Source organism: Hyperolius riggenbachi, chromosome 6 (genome assembly GCF_040937935.1).
Source record: "Hyperolius riggenbachi isolate aHypRig1 chromosome 6, aHypRig1.pri, whole genome shotgun sequence".
In the NCBI taxonomy this organism is placed as follows: domain Eukaryota; kingdom Metazoa; phylum Chordata; class Amphibia; order Anura; family Hyperoliidae; genus Hyperolius; species Hyperolius riggenbachi.
Window position 1 is genome coordinate 53329074 of NC_090651.1, and position 20189 is coordinate 53349262.

Here is a 20189-nt window from a genome sequence, read left to right on the forward strand (position 1 = left end):
AGTCTGACTCTCCCATCCTCTCGCTCATCTTGGCAAAAAATAGATGCAACTCTGGGCAGAAATAAATGAGACCTTGCAGAAGCTCATAGCAATTATGCCACAGTGAATGTGTCCAAAGCTAAAGGTGGTCTGACAAAATATTTATTTGTATTTTTGTTTTTAGTTGGGCAGCGTGTATGGATAAATTATTTTGTAAATATCTTATGTTCATATTCCAGGGCTTGTTGGTTTTATTCTAACAGTTTGTTTCCTCCTAGGAACTTGGAAAGTATGGCGTGCTGTACTATAATGCACTATTCATGATTGTCCCCACTCTGATCATTGCATATGTGACTGGGGATATTCAGAAGGTGAGGGCACTTTAAATGAATCTTCCCTGTGTGCTATTAGTACTTGGCTATTAGTTAGTGTTCAGCTTGTTGGTAACTCTTCAGGGCCTGTTTTTGAGAAGTATTAGGAGGGAGGGTTTCTTATCCAGAACAGTTTTTTTTGTTTCTTCTGTGGCTGTATTTTGTGTATGTATTGCTGGGAAGGTAGTAAATTGGTGGAGATAAATGACTCTGCAAACCTTGAATTTTGCAGTTTCCTGGCATATTCAATCACTCTGCCAGGAATCAATCCTATAATGTCTGATTGCATTTTTATTTTTTTCAACTTTCCACACCTACCTACACACACCCACACCTACCTACACACACCTTCCTACCTACCTACCCACACCTTCCTACCTACCTACCCACCCACACCTTCCTACCTACCCACGCTCACCTAACTACACCCGCCCACACCTACCTACCCACCCCCACTCCTACCCACACACCCACACCTTTTTATGTACTGTATGCGTTGCATTACATGTGTAATGCACGGATGTGACTTTCCTGTTTTGCAACATCTCAGTGTGACACTAGCATAAGTTATGGTGCCCAAACACGGTACAATAAACGTTCAATTTCCTGTTTTATTCATTCAAAGCGATCAATTTTTTTTGACTTTCGATTCAATCACAAACAATTAATGATAATCACCGTGTGTGTGTGTGTGTGTGTGTTTTTTTTTTTTTTTTGGGGGGGGGGGTTCTTTCCCCAATAAAAATCTGATCGAATGTTACAAAAATGTGTATATTTGATCTAAAGGCATAATCAAACATCATTATCTAATCTGAAAAAATTGTGCCATGTATGGTCACCATTAGGATGCAGATCCAGGGGGAGTGTTTGCAGCTCTCTGCTGGAATCTCTCTGGTATACACACAGCCTGCAAGCCTCTGGTCACGACTGATGTAACGCACCGCTATGCAAGGCTTTGTATAGCTCAGTATACGTCTGTAACAGTGAGGTGGCGATGCAGCATCAGTGGGGAAACATGATTAACTTGAGCCGGTTGCCATGTCTGAATGGAAAATTCCCTGTGATGCACTTCCTGATTAAGCAGTAGAATGCAGCCATTGTATGGAGGTCAGGAGAGGCAGCATGTATGGAGTATATGGCCGGTATGTGTGCGCTGCTGGGACTACAGCACAATGCTGGACACAATGACCCTCTGTGTACAAAACCCTCCATCGCTGTCCTTTACTCACTTCCTGACTGCTCTCACTCTTGTATCGGCTGCTTTCTTGGCAAATTGTCATTTCTTCAAGAATTTTGGTTTATTACAGGCGGGAGTCGAACCGGTTCAGGGGAAGATGATTTTTTGGAGTGTGCTAAGGGAATGGGGCGGGTTTGGATTTTTACTGCTGTCCATATCTGGGAAATACCAGTTGCCTGGCTGTCCTGCTGATCCTCTGCCTCGAATACTTTTAGCCATAACCCCTGAACAAGCATGCAGCAGATCAGGTGTTTCTGGCATAATTGCCAAATCTGACAAGATTAGCTTCAAGCTTGTTTCTGGCATTATTTAGACACGACTGCAGCCAAATAGATCAGCAGGACTGCCAGGCAACTTGTATTGTATAAAATGAAAAATATGGCAGCCTCCATATATTTCTCACTTCAGTTGTCGCTTAAAAGGAACCTAAACTGAGAGGAATATGGATGTTTCCTTTTTAAACAATACCGGTTGCCTGGCAATCCTGCTGACCTCTTTAGCTGCAGTAGTGGCTGAATCACACACCTGAAACAAGCATGCAGCTAATCCAGTCTGACTTAAATCAGAGCACCTGATCTGCATGCTTGTTCAGGGGCTGTGGCTGAAAGTATTAGAGACACAAGATCAGCAGGAGTCAGGCAACTGGTATTATTTTAAAATGAAAAAATCCATATCCTTCTCAGTTTAGATTCCCTTTAATGCCTGGTACACACCATGCAATTTCCTGTCAGATTTTGAGTCAAATCGATAATTTCCAACCGGTCCAATCTAATTTCTGATTGTTTTTGATTGATTTTTCCAATCGTTCTGTACAAAATCAATCAGATTGATTTGACCGAATTGGTTCAGGCACATATTTTTATAATTGTTGTTGAAAAAAGTACATTTTAAGGGAGGTAGTGGATGATTGGTGTCAGGACACCTTCTGGGGAAAAGGTACAGGAAACCAAAAACACGGGAGCCCAATAGTGTAATATGTTTAGTCAAAATTGTCAATGTAGAAGATAAGAATCTACTCACAAGAGTGGGTTGCAAGAGGGCAACCGACCACAGGAAGCAGGTGGAGACAATTAACCCGACTCCACTCGGGGAGGTCACTAAGGACCTGGATGCGGTCGCTCTCCTTGGAAAAAAGAAGGGAGGCAGATGTCCACCGTGGTGTAAACCACATATGTTCTGCCTCCACCCCTCACACGGGTATCGTATGGGGGTTAGGGATGCTCCCTTAGCTTGCTATTTCAATTGGCCTGGCACTGCTATTGGCCTGAGGAAGCGGGCTCAGACCCGTGAAACGCGTTACCTGTGCTACCAATAAAATCTTTTGTCCCTACAAAGATTTGTCGTCCTTGAGGTAAGCAACCTCAAACCTTTCTCGGTTTTAAACGCTTTTATATACCACCAGGGCGCCTCTTTTTAAACCATTTAGTGCATTTTAAGGGAGGTACTTACCTTGGGAGAAGGAAGCCTCTGAATCCTAATGAGGCTTCCTCCGGCCTCCTCTGTCCTTCGGTTGGCAGACATGTAAATATTTATCCTCTCCGGCACCTGCGCCGTAGCGGCTTTCTGATCAGGCTCAGGCAGAAATAGCAGAGCCCAAACAGGCGCCTGAGCAGTAGAGCGGACCCCCCCCCCCCCCCCCCCCCCCCCCCCCCGAGCACCACAACTGACATCTTGTCTGCTGTGGTTTCGGTGAACTGTGGGGCAGAGGAGGACCAAGGCAGGCTCATCAGGATTTAGAGTCTTCCCCTTCTAAGGTAAGTATCCCCCAAGGGGGGGGGGGGGAATGGGGAGTTACCGTCAGATCCTCCTTTAAGCTTTTTAGGTTTTGCAATACAAAAATATTTGTCTATTAAAGTACACCTGACCAAAGGCAAAGCTACTTAAAGGACACCTGAGGTGAAAATAAACTGATGAAATAAAAAATTGTATATCTTCCTTCTCCTAAAAATGACTTAAGATATTTTACAGTTTTATGTTTAAATCTACATTTTAACTTTTTTATGTGTGCAATATGGCCTACTGGAGCTCTGCACTACTTTGCAGCTAAATCAACTCAGGTGCAGCCTTCTGTATTTGGAAGCGCTGCCTACACCTTCTTCTCTATGTGTGTATGTGTGTATGTATGTATGTATGTTTGTTTTTGCTCAATGACACATTCATTGAAGTATGCCAGAGATAAAATCTATGAACTATTGACCCTTTTTATCTCTCTCCTGCTCTTAGAAGCCATTTTCTGCTATGAAAGTGTTATAATTTGTATTTTGTATCAGTGAGGGTCACACTGTTGTCTGACCCAGTCCTGACTCAGACAGGAACTGCCACTTGCATACCTGATATTTAACTCTTTCAGGCAGAGCAAGAAAAAAGAACACAGCCTAGTTATTTGTGTTTGGCACTGTACATACACATGTCTCTCATTATGTTGCATGTCACCTCGGGTATCCTTTTAAAGTGAACGAGGGACGAAGCACCCTCATGTAGTTTACCATATAGTTTAGTGGGAACATTAGAGAAAACGCATACCATGTTTTCTGTTTCATTCTGCACTGCACAGCTTGTTTCTTAGCAGACCTGATAAAATCCCTGACTGAGCATGAGGTATCATGATAATGATTCCTGAGCAGAGCCAGCAGGGGGCAGGCTTGGGCTTGAAAAGATATGAGAGAACACAGACTGAGCTATAAATATTCCTGAGCAAAGCCAGACTGAATGCTCAGTTGGGGATTTTATCAGGGCTGATAAGAAGCAAGCTGTGCAGTGCAGAATGAAACAGAAAGCAGGGTAGGAGTTTTCTCTAATGTTCCCACTGATATATATGGTAAAATACATGAGGGTGCTTCGTATCTGGTTCCCTTTTAAGATGAGCACAGAGTTATAATCCTGCTGCATCCGTGTGTTGTCCATCTCCTCCCCTCTCCCGGTCTCTGTAATCGATCTTTGAAAATTTTAACTTAAAGGGGCACTATGGCGAAAAATTGTAAAATTTAAAATACGTGCAAACCTATACAAATAAGTATTGGCCCGGCGGTGCGCGATATAGGGACGCGCACCGCCGGGCCAGCGCAGGCGTACTACTCCAGGTCATAGCGACCCGGAAGTAGTACAGGGCCCAGAGAGATTCGCCCAGCGACCAGTTCGGGCCATCTCTGTTAGTGAATGGCAGTTGCTCTGTCCAACTGTCAAAAAAAACTGTAGCGAGCAGGGAAGCTGGCCAACATTGTTTTGAATGGTTTTTAGGGAATCTCTTTATAAGAATAAAATCCTTGCTGAGAATCCCCTATAAAGAGATGGACTAGTCCAAAACCTGTCGCTTCTGTCAGATTTCTACTACCTATTGTAAGTGACAGCAACAAAGGAGAAAAGTAATTTATGGCTCATTTTTACCTTGGAAAAAAAAAAGTACTTCTTATTTGTCTGTTTGCACATATTTTAAATTTTTCGCCATAGTGCCCCTTTAATCTATCTGAAAGTCAGATTTTCCAGACTTGCTGCAGTGTCACCTCCGATCCCTTCCTCTTTTCACCCCATTCACACCTTTCAAGAGGAAGGAGTTGGACTGTGCACCAGGGCTATTTTCCACTGAGAACGTTTTGCAATCCAATCGTGTTACGATCACAAAATGCTTAGTACTGCGTTTACTAGTGGAAACTGTGCAGGGATGGTTACATAAGTGTGCTGCGTTTGTTTTTTTTCCCCCCAGTAGCAATCATTGTGTCTGCTGCATTTTTTTGTGCGATTAGCCTCTTACAATAGGAGCGCATGAAATCGCCTAACTATGGCACCGCTATGCGATTTTTGGTCAGTGATTCAAAACCATTCCATTTTTTTTTCTTTCTTTGCGTCGGAAATTGCAAACTCACTGCAATTGTACCGTTCACACGACAAATCGCAGTAGCGGAAAATAGAAGCGTGATTGCGTTTCTTGGTGGAAAACTGTCCTTACTGTTTTTTTTTTTTAAAGGGTACATTTAGTATGTTGGAGTGTACAATTCTTTAAGTCATGCTGATAATGTCCATTTTTCTCTTTCAGGCCATGGAATATGAAGACTGGAACAATGTCTTCTTTCTGTTTGAGTTTACAATGTCCTCTCTAATGGGGTAAGTTCTCTTGAAGTGATGCCAGATTGACATTAGACGGAAACTATTCATGTTGAATATCGGCAATTTATAGTCTGACATTGGGCGTATCTAAAGCCTCATAGACCCATACAAGGAATGTCGTCTGCAGGAATCGAGACGAGTCAAGTTGTGGGTGACTGCTGTACAAATGTGTCACTAGCTTACAGGCTAGCCAGGTGTTTGGCTGATATGGAGGGATGAGGGTGCAGTGGGCTGGGTGAGGGGAACAGTGGTCTCTTCCTGCACTCGCACAAGATGAACTCATGCTTGCGCTTTGAGGCTTTTGCACACATGCTAGATTCTCGGCAGGGGTGGCCCTGAACGTTCCAATGTGTGTAAGCAGCCCATACATCACTCTATATTGTAGTCCAATCCACCTTCCGATTTTGATAATTTTGAGTTGGAAGAGAATCAGTGATGTAACATGGTTGCCCGATCAATATTTTGATTAATTTCCAGACTAAATCCATTGAAAGGATTGATCATACATGATGGGCTTGATGGGGTGTGCGACGGTAGCGAGGTTTGATATCACAACGATAGACAGTATCATCCCAGGTCTGTTTTTCAGTGTTTTGAAAGTCTCACCCATGTGCTGGCATAACTCCTGGCCTCCTTAGGTGTCCACGCTCACTGCGAACGCCAGTATCATGTGACACTAGTACAGGTGATGTCACATGGCCCTAGCCACGCGCTACCGGTGCTCTCAGTGACGCCAAACACTTAACTAGGACAGGAGTCACGCCGGCAGACCAGTGGGATTTTAAAGTCCCTCTCACCTTGGGTTCACTTTAAAACAATGAGGCAGATTCATTCAGAGATTTATTTAATGGTTGATTTGGCCATACATTGAGTGATTCAATGTTCCGTCCAATCGATGGTACAACTTACCTGTGCGTACATGTCTAAACTGCTCCCGATCGCTAAATGGATCGTGTTTTTTTTTTTTTCCTCATTATTTTGCAAAATCAATTATGTTATGGAACAGGAGCATATTCAACATGTCAGAAATAATCATCCGATTTCGCATTAGTCGGATGGGAAATTGCTTTGTATTTAGCATGAGCAGAAATGGCCAAACTAGATGTTGTTGGCATCTGAATGTAGATAATGACTTCTCTTGCATTTTACAATCTATCTTTCTATCTTTCAGATTTATCCTAATGTACTCTACAGTGCTTTGTACACATTACAACTCTGCCCTGACTACCACAATAGTCGGATGTATAAAAGTAAGTTCATCCTCGGCTGTAACTCTAATGTAAAATGTTGTAGGCAATCCAACTAAAAATTTTTTATAAGTATAGGTGGAGTTCACTTTGGCAGCTGGTTTTCCTTGCTACAGTATAATCTGATTGCTTTGCTGTGTACACCTTGGAGCTCTGTCTGCCCCAATATAGTCGCATGGCAGGAAATCTAGACTTTGTAACCCAAAATATTGACTAGGGGCTCCTTTGTAACATTGAATCTCGTCAAAGCCATAGCATCCAATCAAGAGCAAGATCTTGGCTAACCCGTCATCAGAATTGTGATTGGTTGCCACTCATTGCTACCCGGTTTTTGAATCCGAATGTGTTTTTTTTTTTTTTTTTTTTTTTTTTGTCTAGGATAAACTAATGCTAACTTTTTTTTTTTTTTTTTTTTTTTTTAAATGTGTGCAGAACATCTTGATAACCTACATCGGAATGTTCTTTGGCGGGGACTACATTTTCTCATGGACAAACTTCCTGGGATTAAATATCAGGTATGAACACTGACTTAAAATACTGTCACCTGTTTCCCTCTATAGACAAAAATACTTTATGGTTGGAAGCTGCCTGTTCAACGATGGATATCGAAGGGGAAAAGGGTTTGTGCCTCTTCTATACTGAAGATCTGGCCAGGTACTGCCCCCCCCCCCAAATGCTTTTACAGATCCAGTGATGTTGCCGTCTCCACTGCTATACACAGTTGTACCCGCTGCTGTATACACTTGTCCTGCGTGGCCTCTGTCCTTCCGGGTTCACTGGTGCCCTCTAGCTGTACATGGCGTCAGATGACGCATGACACGCGCAGCTGGAGGGCACCAATGACCCCTGAAGTAGGAGGGCCACACAGGACTAATGTAATACAGCGGTGGAGAGACTAGGCACATCAGTGGATCTGTAAGAGCATGCAGTTAGATGCGATCCAATCACAAAATGCATAGTCAGCAGTTTACTAATGGAAACTGTGTGAGGATGGGTACATTGGTGCTCTGTTTGCTACATGATTTTTCCTGATCGCAGTAGTTGTGCCTGCTCCTTTTTTTTTTTTTTTTTTTTTTTTTTTTTTTGTTCCCGATTAGAATCATTTTATAGATTAATATTAGGAGGGGGGGGGGGGGGGGGGGAGAGGTTTTCCAATAATTCTCCCCGCTGAGCTGATGACCCTCTGGAGTTTATATTTGTCGCTGGCAGACCAGCTAGCGAACCAGACCAGGATGGATGAGCAGAGGACTGACTCGATTGTAGCAGAGTAGAAGGACCTCAGAAGTTCTTGGGCCATACCAAACTTCTTTAGTTGGCGAAGGAAGAAGAGTCTTTGCTGTGCTTTCCTCTGAGTTGTGGTAATGTTTGCCCTCCAGGACAGGTCATCAGAGATGGTTGTGCCCAGGAGGCGGACCCTGGAAACCCTAGCGACTTTGGTGCCCTCGATATAGAATGGAGGGGGATTCCTGGCACACTTCCTGAAATCAATGACCCATCTCCACGGTTTTAGCTGTGTTAAGAACTAACCTATTCTTGCTACACCAATTTCAGGTTCTGGCCACCTCCTCGCGGTAAGCCTGCTCGTCGTTCTTACTGACAAGGCAACAATTGTGGTATCGTCCACAAATTTGATGATTTTGACGGAGCCAGCTGTGGTTGTGCAGTTATTCGTGTATAGAGAGAACAGAAATGGTGACAGGACGCAGCCGAGGGGCTCCAATGTTGGTCACTTTGGGTCTGGAGGATATGTCCCCCAGCTTAACAACTTGGAACCTATTCGAGAGAAAGTCTGTGATCCAGAGACGGAGAATTGGATGGACTTTGAGCTCCGTGAGGTTGTCGTGCAGAATACGGGGGCATATAGTATTAAAGGCCGAGCTGAAGTCCAGGAGGAGAATTCTAGCGTACAAGTTCGGCCTGTTGAGGTGGTCAGTGATAAACTCCAGGCAGATGTTAATAGCATCGTCAGTGGACTCGTTTGCTCTGTTTACGAACTGAAGAGGGTCCAGTCGGCCCAGAGTAGCGTTCTTGAGCAGCGTCAGGACTGCTCTTTCAAAGGTCTTCATGACCACTGATGTTAGGGCCACGGGCCTAAAGTCAGAACCTCCATTGCTTTTTCAGGATGGGAGTGATGATAGATTCCTTGAAGCAAGTAGGGACCTTCCCTTTGGTGAGGGACCTGGCAAAGATAGAGGTCAAAACGGGGGCCAGCTGACATGAGCAGGACTTCAGACATGCAGGTGACACGCCATCAGGGCCAGATGCTTTCCTGGCATTCAGGGAAGACAAGAGGTGCAGAATATCAGCCTCGGATACTGTCGGGGGAGTGCATGTGCTCGAGCTAGGTTCACTGCTCCTAGAGGCAGAGGGGGGGGGGGGGGTCAGAAGGAGTTGGCTGCCCCCCAGAGCTAGCCAGAACCTCAACCCTGCAATAAGTTACCGAGTTCCTCAGCTAGTTCGGAGCAAGAAGTAGCCTGTTGGGGTGGAGGCTTACAGCTGGTGGCAGCCTTCAGGCCCTTCCAGACAGCCCTAGGGTCGTTTGAGCAGAGATTGTCCTAAAACCTTTCCGTGTTTTGGGGTGTATTTTTACACATACCCATGCTGGGTGGGAGAAATATCTCTGTAAATTACAATTTTTTTTATTTTTTACACACAATTGTCCATTTACAGAGATATTTCTCCCACCTAGCATGGGTATGTGTAAAAATACACCCCAAAACACATACTACTTCTCCTGAGTACAGCGATACCACGTGTGACACTTTTTTTGCAGTCTAGGTGCGCTAAGGGGCCCAACGTCCTATTCACAGGTCATTTTGAGGCATTTGCTTTCCAGACTACTCACGTTTAGGGACCCTAAACTGCCAGGGCAGTGTAGGAACCCCACAAGTGACCCCATTTTAGAAAGAAGACACCCCAAGGTATTCCGTTAGTAATATGGTGAGTTCATAGAAGATTTTATTTTTTGTCACAAGTTAGCGGAAATTGATTTTTATTGGGTTTTGTTTTCTGTGTCAATTTCCGCTAACTTGTGACAAAAAAAATCTTCTATGAACTCACCATATTACTAACTTAATACCTTGGGGTGTTGTCTTTCTAAAATGGGGTCACTTGTGGGGTTCCTATACTGCCCTGGCATTTTAGGGGCCCTAAACTGTGAGGCGTAGTCTTGAAACCAAATGTCTCAAAACGACCTGTGAAATCCTAAAGGTACTAATTGGACGTTGGGCCCCTTAGCGCAGTTAGGGTGCAAAAAAAGTGCCACACATGTGGTATCGCTGTACTCAGAAGTAGTATGTGTTTTGGGGTGTATTTTTACACATACCCATGCTGGGTGGGAGAAAGATCTCTGTAAATGACAATGTTTTGATTTTACAATCAAAACATTGTCATTTACAGAGAGATTTCTCCCACTCAGCATGGGTATGTGTAAAATACACCCCAAAACACATACTACTTCTGAGCACCGCAATACCACGTGTGGCACTTTTTTGCAGCCTAACTGCGCTAAGGGGCCCTAAGTCCAATGAGCACCTTTGGGCTTTACAAGGCCAGGACAGTAAACACACCCCACAAATGACCCCATTTTGGAAAGTAGACACTTCAATGTATTCAGAGGGGCATGGTGAGTCCGTGGCAGATTTCATTTTTTTTTTTTCACAAGTTAGCAGAAATTGAAGAGAATTTTTATTTTTTTTGTCTCCGTGTCATTTTTCGCTAACTTGCGACAGAAAATAAAATCTTCTATGAACTCACCATGCCTCTCAGTGAATACTTTGGGATGTCTTCTTTCCAAAAAGGGGTCATTTGGGGGGTATTTGTACTATCCTGGAATTTTAGCACCTCATGAAACATGACAGGTGGTCAGAAAAGTCGGAGATGCTTCAAAATGGGAAAATTCACTTTTTGCACCATAGTTTGTAAACGCAATAACTTTTACCCAAACCAATAAATATACACTGAATGGGTTGTTGTTGTTGTGTTTTGTTTTTTTTTGTTTTTTTTTTTAATAATCAAAGACATGTAGCACAATAAATTTGGACAAAAATGTATACAGAAATTATACTTTGACACATTTTATCACAGAAAGTTACCGTATATACTCGCATATAAGCCGACCCTCCCAACTTTTCCCTGAAAAAACAGGGAATGATTGACCCCCCATATAAGCCGGGGGTAGGAAATGCTGGATTGGTGCAGCCCCCCAGTGTGTCCCAATATAGCTAGTATAGTGCCCAGTATAGGTAGGTAGTGTCCAGTATAGCTAGTATAGTGCCCAGTATAGCTAGTAAAGTGCCCAGTATAGCCAGTATAGTGCCCAGTATAGCGCCCAGTATGGGTAGGTAGTGCCTCAGTTTAGCTAGTATAGTGCCCAGTTTAGCTAGTATAGTGCCCAGTTTAGCCAGTATAGTGCCCAGTTTAGCCAGTATAGTGCCCAGTTTAGCCAGTATAGTGCCCAGTTTAGCCAGTATAGTGCCCAGTTTAGCCAGTATAGTGCCCAGTTTAGCCAGTACAGTACCCCGGTATGGCTAGTATAGTGCCCAGTTTAGCCAGTATAGTGCCCAGCATAGGTGGGTAGTGCACCCCCATCCCCCCCCCCCCCCCCCCCCCCCCCGCGGCCGCCGCTGCTATTACCTTCCTAGACAGCGGCCGCTTCCTAATCCGCGTTCCTCTTCTTTCTCAGAGTGTATCACAGCAGCGCGCCGGACGCTGCTGCTGTGACAATGCAGGGGGCAGGAAAGAGCGCGGCTCCCTATAGCGGCGATCTGTATCGCCGTTACCAAGGGAACCGCTCTTTCCTGCCCCCTGCATCGTCACAGCAGCAGCGTACACTCTGAGAAAGAAGAGGAACGCGGATTAGGAAGCGGCCGCTGCCTAAGCAGGTAATAGCAGCGGGGGGAGCGGGGGGGGGGGGGGGGAGCGGGGCGTGGACCACCCGACCACCCACCACTAGACCACCAGGGAAGACTCGCATACAAGCCGACCCCCCCCCCCCCCCCCCCAACTTTTGACCCCCTTTTTGGGGGTCAAAAATTCGGCTTGTATGCGAGTATATACGGTAGTCATTTTTTTGACAAAATTCATGTTTTTTTTTTTTTTTTTGGGGGGGATGAATATAATAAAAAATAAAAATCGCAGCAGCAATCAAATGGCACCAAAAGAAAGCTGTATTAGTGACAAGAAAAGGAGGTAAAATTCATTTAGGTGGTAGGTTGTATGACCGAGCAATAAACCGTTAAAGCTGCAGTGGTCTGAATGGGAAAAAAAGGCTCTGGTCCTTAAGGGATTTTATGACTGCAGTCCTTAAGTGGTTAAAGGGACTCAGAGCTGTATAATTTAAAAAGATTTTATACATAACTGGGGCTTCCTCCAGCCCCATCAACTCCGATCGCTCCAAACGCTGGCCGCAGCTTCGGGAACCGTGTCCCATCACTGACGTCAGTCGCGGCCAGCTACGCAGGAGAAGTGCGCCCTCTACGTATCTCTCCAGCGGCTGCTGGAGAGGTACACAAACAGCGCACTTCTCTGACGCCAGACTTGCTCCAACTGACGGAAGTGCGGGACCCGGTTCTCGTAGCTGTGGCCAGCGGAGGATGGAGGCGTGGGAGCGATAGGAGTGGATGGGGCTGGAGCAAGCCCCAGGTATGTATAACATCTTTTTAATTATACAGCTCTGAGTCCCTTTAAAGAGACTCTGTAACATCAAAAACATCCCCTGGGGGGTACTCACCTCGGGTGGAGGAAGCCTCCGGATCCTAATGAGGCTTCCCACGCAGTCCTCTGTCCCACGGGGGTCTTGCTGCAGCCCTCCGAACAGCCGGCGACAGACCCGACTGTCAGTTCAATATTTTACCTTTGCTGGCTCCAGCGGGGGCGCTGTGGCTACTTTCGGCTCCGAACTACACGGAAATACCCAATCTCAGTCGGGTTCGCCCTACTGCGCAGGCGCCAGAAACTTGCGCCTGTGCAGTAGAGCAGACGCGACTGGTATTTCCGCCTACTTTGGAGCCGACAGCCGTCAGAGCGCCTGCGCAGGAGCCGGGAAGGTAAATATTGACGTCCTCTTTCACGGAGGGCTGCAGCGAGACCCCTGAGGGACGGAGGACGGCGTGGGAAGCCTCATTAGGATCCGGAGGCTTCCCCCACCCGAGGTGAGTACCCCCCAGGGGATGTTTTGATGTTACGGATCCTCTTTTTAAGTTACAATAACCAGTCCAGATTTAAAGCTGGCCTGAACTCGGAAGTATGGTATGTATAAAATCGTTTTAATTGTACAGCTCTGGTACACTTTAAGCAAATAGAAAATGTGCTTAATGTGTGGGGGTTTTTTTTTTATTTTATTTTTTTGTTTGTTTGTTTAGTAAAGTATTAAGTTTTAAAAAGCAGATGTGTACCTTTTTGTTAATTAATATATTTTTCCCCCTCGTATTCTGCAGTATTGCCGGCAGTCTAGTCTACTCTTACATCACTTTCACTGAGGAGCAAACGAGCAAACAATCGGAGCTGGACAACAAGGGAAAGATCGCGGTGTGACGACCCGCCTCCATCATGAGCGACGCGGGATTAGCACATCGGACATGCGCCGGCGTGCAGAACTATTGCTAATTTGCACAAACGGATAATTGAAATAATTGATGCCTTTTTTATAGATTTTCAATAGACTGGTTTTTAGCAAAAACAATTTTATTTAATTACGAAAGCTGTACAGAATGAGTATTTTTGTTACTCTGAAACTCTAGAACGGTTTCACAGACCTGAGATCGTAGAGCTGGACGCAGCACTTTGCGTTGTGCCAATGACAGCTGACTTTTTTTTTTTTTAAACGCCTTCTCTGAAGACACTTTAGTGATGCCAGTGCCTGGATTGGACCGTTCGTTCGACTTGTATGTTTGGGCGTTTTTGTTATTCAATCCCCTGTGGGGCAGAGTCTTCAGCTTTTTGTCGCGCAATAGTATTGCGTAAAGTCCTACAACTTTCAGTATGCGTATGCAAGATGATACAATCGTTCACCTAAGAAATCAGTGTTTTATGTGCTTCTGGGGAGATGCTAGTGTCTATGGCTTCTCTTTTATGAAGATCCTGTTACATTTCAGCATTGATCCTGTTGTTACAACAGCTGAATTTTTAAAGGGAAATTTGACGTTTGAGGAAAATCTCAATGTTATCGTTTTCGCTCCTTGATATTGCAAAGACTAATGGCCCAAACCTGCCACAGGGAGGAAGTTTAGATACTTGGCTCAGTAGTTGGAAGACTCTTGATGGTCCATACAATTTCTGGATGTTTGTATGGATGGCCGTTGTAGCACAGGGTCCCTCTTCATCTTCTGGCCATGCTCCCTGCTGTGGTCAAGATTATCTAGGCTGAATTCATAAGTAAAAGGGGTTAAGCCCACTAGTAATTGGAAAAGTACAAAATCTTTATTGGTCACAATTGTGTATGGGCACATAGGAGCCTATCCCCCAATCACAAGTAATGTCTGCACATGCCCAGTAGAAGGAAGCTGCTCCTGTGTAGGATTTTCCCTTCTGTGCACCAGCACTTGGCTCTACTGGGCATGCACAGACCTTGCTTGCACATGCTCAGTCCAGATGTGCTGCTCACAGGCAGAAGAAACTTACTTGACAAGCTTTTGACAAGCTTTTGTTGAATAGATTTAGAGGGACCCCATGCTGGAGTGGTGGGCTGCAGGTGAATCTGGAGGGGCCCTGGACCATCCAAAAGGATTCCCACTACTAAGACGCATATCCTTTATTTTTATTTTTGACTTGTGTCCCAAGCTGTACTTTAATTCAGCTTGCTTCAGTATTTTTTTTTCTGGGCATATAAAAAGCAGTTCTATGGTGTTTTTAATAGACGCTGGAAGATTGGTGTTAAAGTGGCTCTGAACTCAACAGGACCGAAGGAAAACCGAGAGAAATGCACCTTGTATGCATTTAGAGATTTTAGCCTATTTCCCCCTCATCTGCCACTAATCACAAGTGTAATTTAAACTCTCATTTGTGTACTCTGGCTGCCTCAGCAGAGCAGCTAATTGGTAAACACAGGATGTTAACCCTAGGTCTGCTTCCATGAAAGCAGGAAGTAGACACACTGCAGATGTATTGCAGGATTTCTATCGGCTGTAACAAAGAAATATTTTTCTTTAAAGGTTATTATGCTGTTGAGTATCTTTCAGAGCAGAGAGGAAGTTCTGAGTTCAGGTCCGCTTTATAATATACTGCCAGCCACTGGACTAGTACGTGTCAAAAAAATGAGGCGTGGCCTCCTACCCTGAGCAGGTAATTGCAATGAAACGCCCACTTTTCTGTAGGAGCAATGTAACAGAATTTCTGTTTTGGAAATGCATAGCTAAAACGTACATTTTTATAATGTCAAATGGTAAGAAAGCTTTTTAGAGCCAGTGGTAGGTTTTATAGCCATTATTCATCATGTGAGTGAGATTTCCTGTTTTCTAGGTATCCTAGCACTGGGTGGGCGGGGCCCAAGCTGCAATAGCTGCTTACAAAAGAGCCTACTAGCCACAGGTGTTTTGATTTACTTTAAAGGGACTGGAGTACCTTTTTTTATAAAAAAAATATTTAACTCCCCCACCCCTTTCCTCATCTGTATGAGATTCGCCATCTTTCCCAGGAAGAGACCACAACGCCTGTTGATGTTGCGAGCCTTAGACTGCCGCAAAACCGTGCTGCTGGGAGCCTAGGCCTGCCTACCCTGCAGTCTCTGCCTGGGATAGATGGTGAATCCCAAGGGGGGAGGGGGTGGCAGAGGAGCAGATCCCTGTAAGTAGAGCTGATCATCCCATTCCTATTTTCAAATTCTGATCTGAAATGTTAGTCTGAAGTATAAATGACAAGTATGGCAGCATGACCTATAATCCAGTTCATTCAACACCCACACAAAGAAATGATGACCTTTTAGCACTGTCCTGTTATCAGGAGTGTTTGTACAGCCAGATACAAATGTTTGGCCTTAAAGCCTCCATGCAGAGAGTTACAATAATGCAGTCCATCACAAGGCACAGATGTGATCCACCTAATAGTATTGTATGGGCTGTGAGTTGACCTGCAAAATTTTGCAGTGCAACAGAGATCCTAGGGGTTCTTCCACATTATTTTGCTGCTCAGCTAGAGCATCCTGTATACTAGTTGAAGGATGTAAGTATGCATGGATCCTGGGACGCACCTGCAAGTGCACACACATATTTTTGGCGCCGGTAGCTGCGCATAGGCTTTGGGAGGTGGGGGCTCTACGGCAGGCATGGGTGGCAGTGGCGTGCAGGCTTTTTGGTGGTGGGGCTCTACAGCAGGCATGGGTGGCAGTGGCGTGCAGGCTTTTTCGTGGTGGGGGCTCTGTGGCAGTTATGGTGTGCAATTCTTTTGAGATGTTCAATTGTACTAGTCCAGTAGAACTTGCAGTAAGTGACAGTTGCACTACCCTCTGCATCCTGCATTTATGGTGGCGCTCTTGAGCTTCAGACAATCTGAAAGCTGTGTTTAGGACAAGGCGAGTGAGCTGGAAGAAATGCTTTCACTTTAGCACAGTGTTCCCCCAACCCTGTTCTCAAGGCCCACCAATGGTGCATACGGTAATTTTTCTGAGGTAGTTTAATCAGAAAAAAAAGTGTACCTTTCTCATACATTGTGTAACACTTTGAGAAGGCGGATAGTTATAGATGGACTACTTGGGGTATCCTTGCTGTGAATTTTGTCATGTAATAAAGCATGCCTGAACTGAGAGAAACCTATTTACTTTTAAACAATGCAAATTGCCTGGCTGTCCTGCTAATCTTCTGCCTCCAATACTTTAAGCCATAGGCCCTGAACAAGCATACAGATCAGACTAGTTTAGGCACCACTTAAGAAGAAAAAAAAAATACCCGTTTGGTATGTTTTCTACACCTCAACTCAGGAAGCAGATCCTATTGTTAAAAATAGCATCTGCTTCCACCTGTTTAAAAAATAAAATACAAAATGGAATGCAGGATCCCAACCTACTCCTTTTTGTCCGGGCAAGCGGAGGTTTTGCCCGTAGCCACATATGGTGCGACACATCTTTTCACGGTGTGAAGACTTGTTTTCCCAAATGCAACTTGAAGCTAAAATAAGGCTTGTGTGTTTTCCCACGTTTCTCTTCTGTATGTCCTAAGCCCCTCCCTTAAAATAACTGATACTCGGTGTTCCCATCATTTTCTGCTTGGCTACCGGATGCAGCAGCTGTTTTTATAGAAGGTAAAACTTGCTGCTGTAATGACCAAGAAATACAAAAACTTAACTTATGATTTAAATTGGAAGGGGTTAGGCAGAACTGACTCTCTGGTTTGGATGGAGTTCTCCTTCGAAATGTACCTGAGGTGATATGTGACATGAGATAGATGTGGTTTATACAGTGCCAAGCATACAAATAACGTTGTGTTTTTTGCCTGAAAGCATTAAAGGGAACCAGACGAAGCAACCTCATGAATTTTACCATATATATCAGTGGGAACATTAGCGAAAACACCTACCCTGCTCTCTGTTACATTCTGCACTGCACAGCTTGCTTGTTAGCAGCCCTGATAAAATCCCCGACTGAGCATTCGGTTTGGCTTTGCTCCGGAATCTTTATAGCTGAGTCTTCTCTGATGTCTTTTCAAGCCCAAGCCTGCCCCCTGCTGGCTCTATGACTCGGCTATAAAGATTCCTGAGCAAAGCCAGACTGAATGCTCAGTCGGGGATTTTATCAGGGCTGATAACCAGCAGGCTGAGCAGTAAAGAATGAAACCGAGAGCAGGGTATGTGTTTTCTCTAATGTTCCCACTGATGGATATCGATATTAAAATACATGAGGGTGCTTCGTCTCTGGTTCACTCTAAAATACCCATGAACTCCTATTTAAATCATATACTTTGAATGCCTTTTTTTATTTGTGGTGCTGTGACATATCACTGCACCTTCCTCCCCCTCCAGCGCCCTGTGTCCCCTGCTCTGCACAGCTGCAATATTCGACTGAGCAAAATGTCGATTATGGGCAGGTAGGAAGTGTCAGTTCTTCCTCCCTTCTGCCCGTCTTTAGCTCCACCCCTTCACTCGCTGCTCCTAGTTATACATCAGTGTTACAGTATACAGCGTGCAGGGGAGCTGCGCTGTGTGGACTTCCGGTAAATTAGCTTGGAACTATAGTGTAAAACACAGCTATTAGTACACTATTCCAAGCACAATTACCACAAGACCACACACAGCGCAGCTCCACTGCACACTGTAACACTTATCTGGAACTATAAGTGGCGAGTGAAAGGGTTGGAACTAAGGACGGACAGAGGAGAAGGAACTGACACTTCCTCCCCACCCATAATCGAGCTCTGCAGAACGGCTTAGCAGAGTGGGGGGCGCTAAAGGGGGGGGGGGGGGGTATGGTGCTGTCACACGTCACAGCACCATCAATAAAGCATTACAAATTTAATTTACAAACTAGTTCAGGGGTACTTCAACATGCAAATGAGTTTCTCTCCGGTTGATCTAGTGTGACCCTCGCTGATAAGGAATTACAGCCATAAAACTCTCGCCTGGCAGGACAGTTTTTAAATGCAGGGTAAAGATTACAAAATTCAATAGTTCATATACTTTTAGCCTTGGGACACTTGAAAGACTGCCGTCCAAGTGCAGAGTCCATAAAAGACATCTGAGCTGAAATGTAAAAGATTAAATCTACTTACCTGGGACTTCTTCCAACTGCTAGCAGTCTATCTGGTCCCTCTGTGCAGTTCTACTGCCCTCTAGTGCAGGGCTTTTCAACCTGTGGTATGCGTACCACCAGTGGTACTTTGCTGTTGACCAGGTGGTACACTCCGAGTTTGCCTGCCACTTAATTACCCGCCTGCCTTTTGTCCTCGTACCGTCCAGCGTCCACAAAGTTCACTCACTCCCTCCTCACTGTGCTCCCCTGCGGCATGCTTCAGGCCTCAGCCAGGCGAATGGTGCACAGTGTCTGCGGGTATACTTCAAATACAGGAAGTGACATCACTCCACCAATGCCTCCTGCTATTCCCCTCCCATATATTCCCCCTTTTCTTAACCTCCCTGGCATTCTATTGAGATCGCCAGGGCGGCTGCGGGAGGGGTTTTTTTTTAAATAAAAAAAAAAAAAACTGTTTCATGCAGCCAACTGAAAGTTGGCTGCATGAAAGCCCACTAGAGGGCGCTCCGGAGGCGTTCTTCCGATCGCCTCCGGCAAGCAGAACTAACAAGGAAGGCTGCAATGAGCAGCCTTCCTTGTTTGGCTTTCCTCGTTGCCATAGCGACGATCGGAGTGACGTCAGCCGACGTCCTGACGTCCGCCGCCTCCGATCCAGCCCTTAGCGCTGGCCGGAACTTTTGTTCCGGCTGCGCAGGGCTCGGGCGGCTGGGGGGGGACCCACTTTCGCCGCTTCTCGCGGCGGATTGCCGCAGAGCGGCGGCAATCAGGCAGCACGCGCGGCTGGCAAAGTGCCGGCTGCGTGTGCTGCTTTTTATTTCGCTCAAATCGGCCCAGCAGGGCCTGAGCGGCGACCTCCGGCGGTGATGGACGTGTATAGTCGTCCATACCGCTGAGGAGGTTAACCTCCCTGGCGGTTTATTAAAATCCGCCAGGGGGCAGCAAATATGTTTTTTTTTTTTTTCTTTTTTTTTTCTTTTTCATGTAGCGAGACAATGTCTCGCTACATGATAGCCGCTGCCGAGCGGCATCCCCCCAGCCCCTCCGATCGCCTTCGGCGATCAGAGATCAAGAGATCCCGTTCAAAGAACGGGATCTCTTGGAGGGCTTCCCTAGTCGCCATGGCGACGGGGCGGGATGACGTCACCGACATCGTGACGTCAAAGGGGAATCCGATCCACCCCACGGCGCTGCCTGGCACTGATTGGCCAGGCAGCGCACGGGGTCTGGGGGGGGGGGGGCTGCGGCGACGCGTATAGCGGCGGATCGGCGGGTAGCGGCGGCGATCGGAGGTTACACGCAGCTAGCAAAGTGCTAGCTGCGTGTAACAAAAAAAAAATTATGCAAATCGGCCCAGCGGGGCCTGAGCGGTGCCTCCCGGCGGCATAGCCCGAACTCAGTTCGGGCTTACCGCCAGGGAGGTTAAAGTGTACCTGTAAGGGAAGGGGAATCCTCTGGATTCTAAAGAAGCTCCTTGTCGGCGTGAACGCAAGCGCTGTAGCAGCTCTCCGCTTGGACTCTGGCGGAATCAGCCAAGCCTGATCGGGTCCGATCTACTGTGGAGGCACACTGGTGGTACTTTA

At 45.7% G+C, this 20189-nt stretch overlaps 1 protein-coding gene across 1 annotated transcript in view; it reads left to right on the forward strand.

The window, feature by feature from the left end:
- Window positions 1-16677, forward strand: part of SLC35D1 (solute carrier family 35 member D1) — a 52185-nt gene extending 35508 nt beyond the window's left edge. The window contains exons 8-12 of the mRNA XM_068239271.1: window positions 258-350; window positions 5618-5685; window positions 6860-6938; window positions 7368-7450; window positions 13373-16677. Of these exons, the coding sequence (XP_068095372.1) occupies window positions 258-350; window positions 5618-5685; window positions 6860-6938; window positions 7368-7450; window positions 13373-13469 (420 nt within the window). The 3' untranslated portion in view covers window positions 13470-16677. The remainder of the gene's footprint in view (window positions 1-257; window positions 351-5617; window positions 5686-6859; window positions 6939-7367; window positions 7451-13372) is intronic.
- The last annotated feature ends 3512 nt before the right edge of the window (window positions 16678-20189 follow it).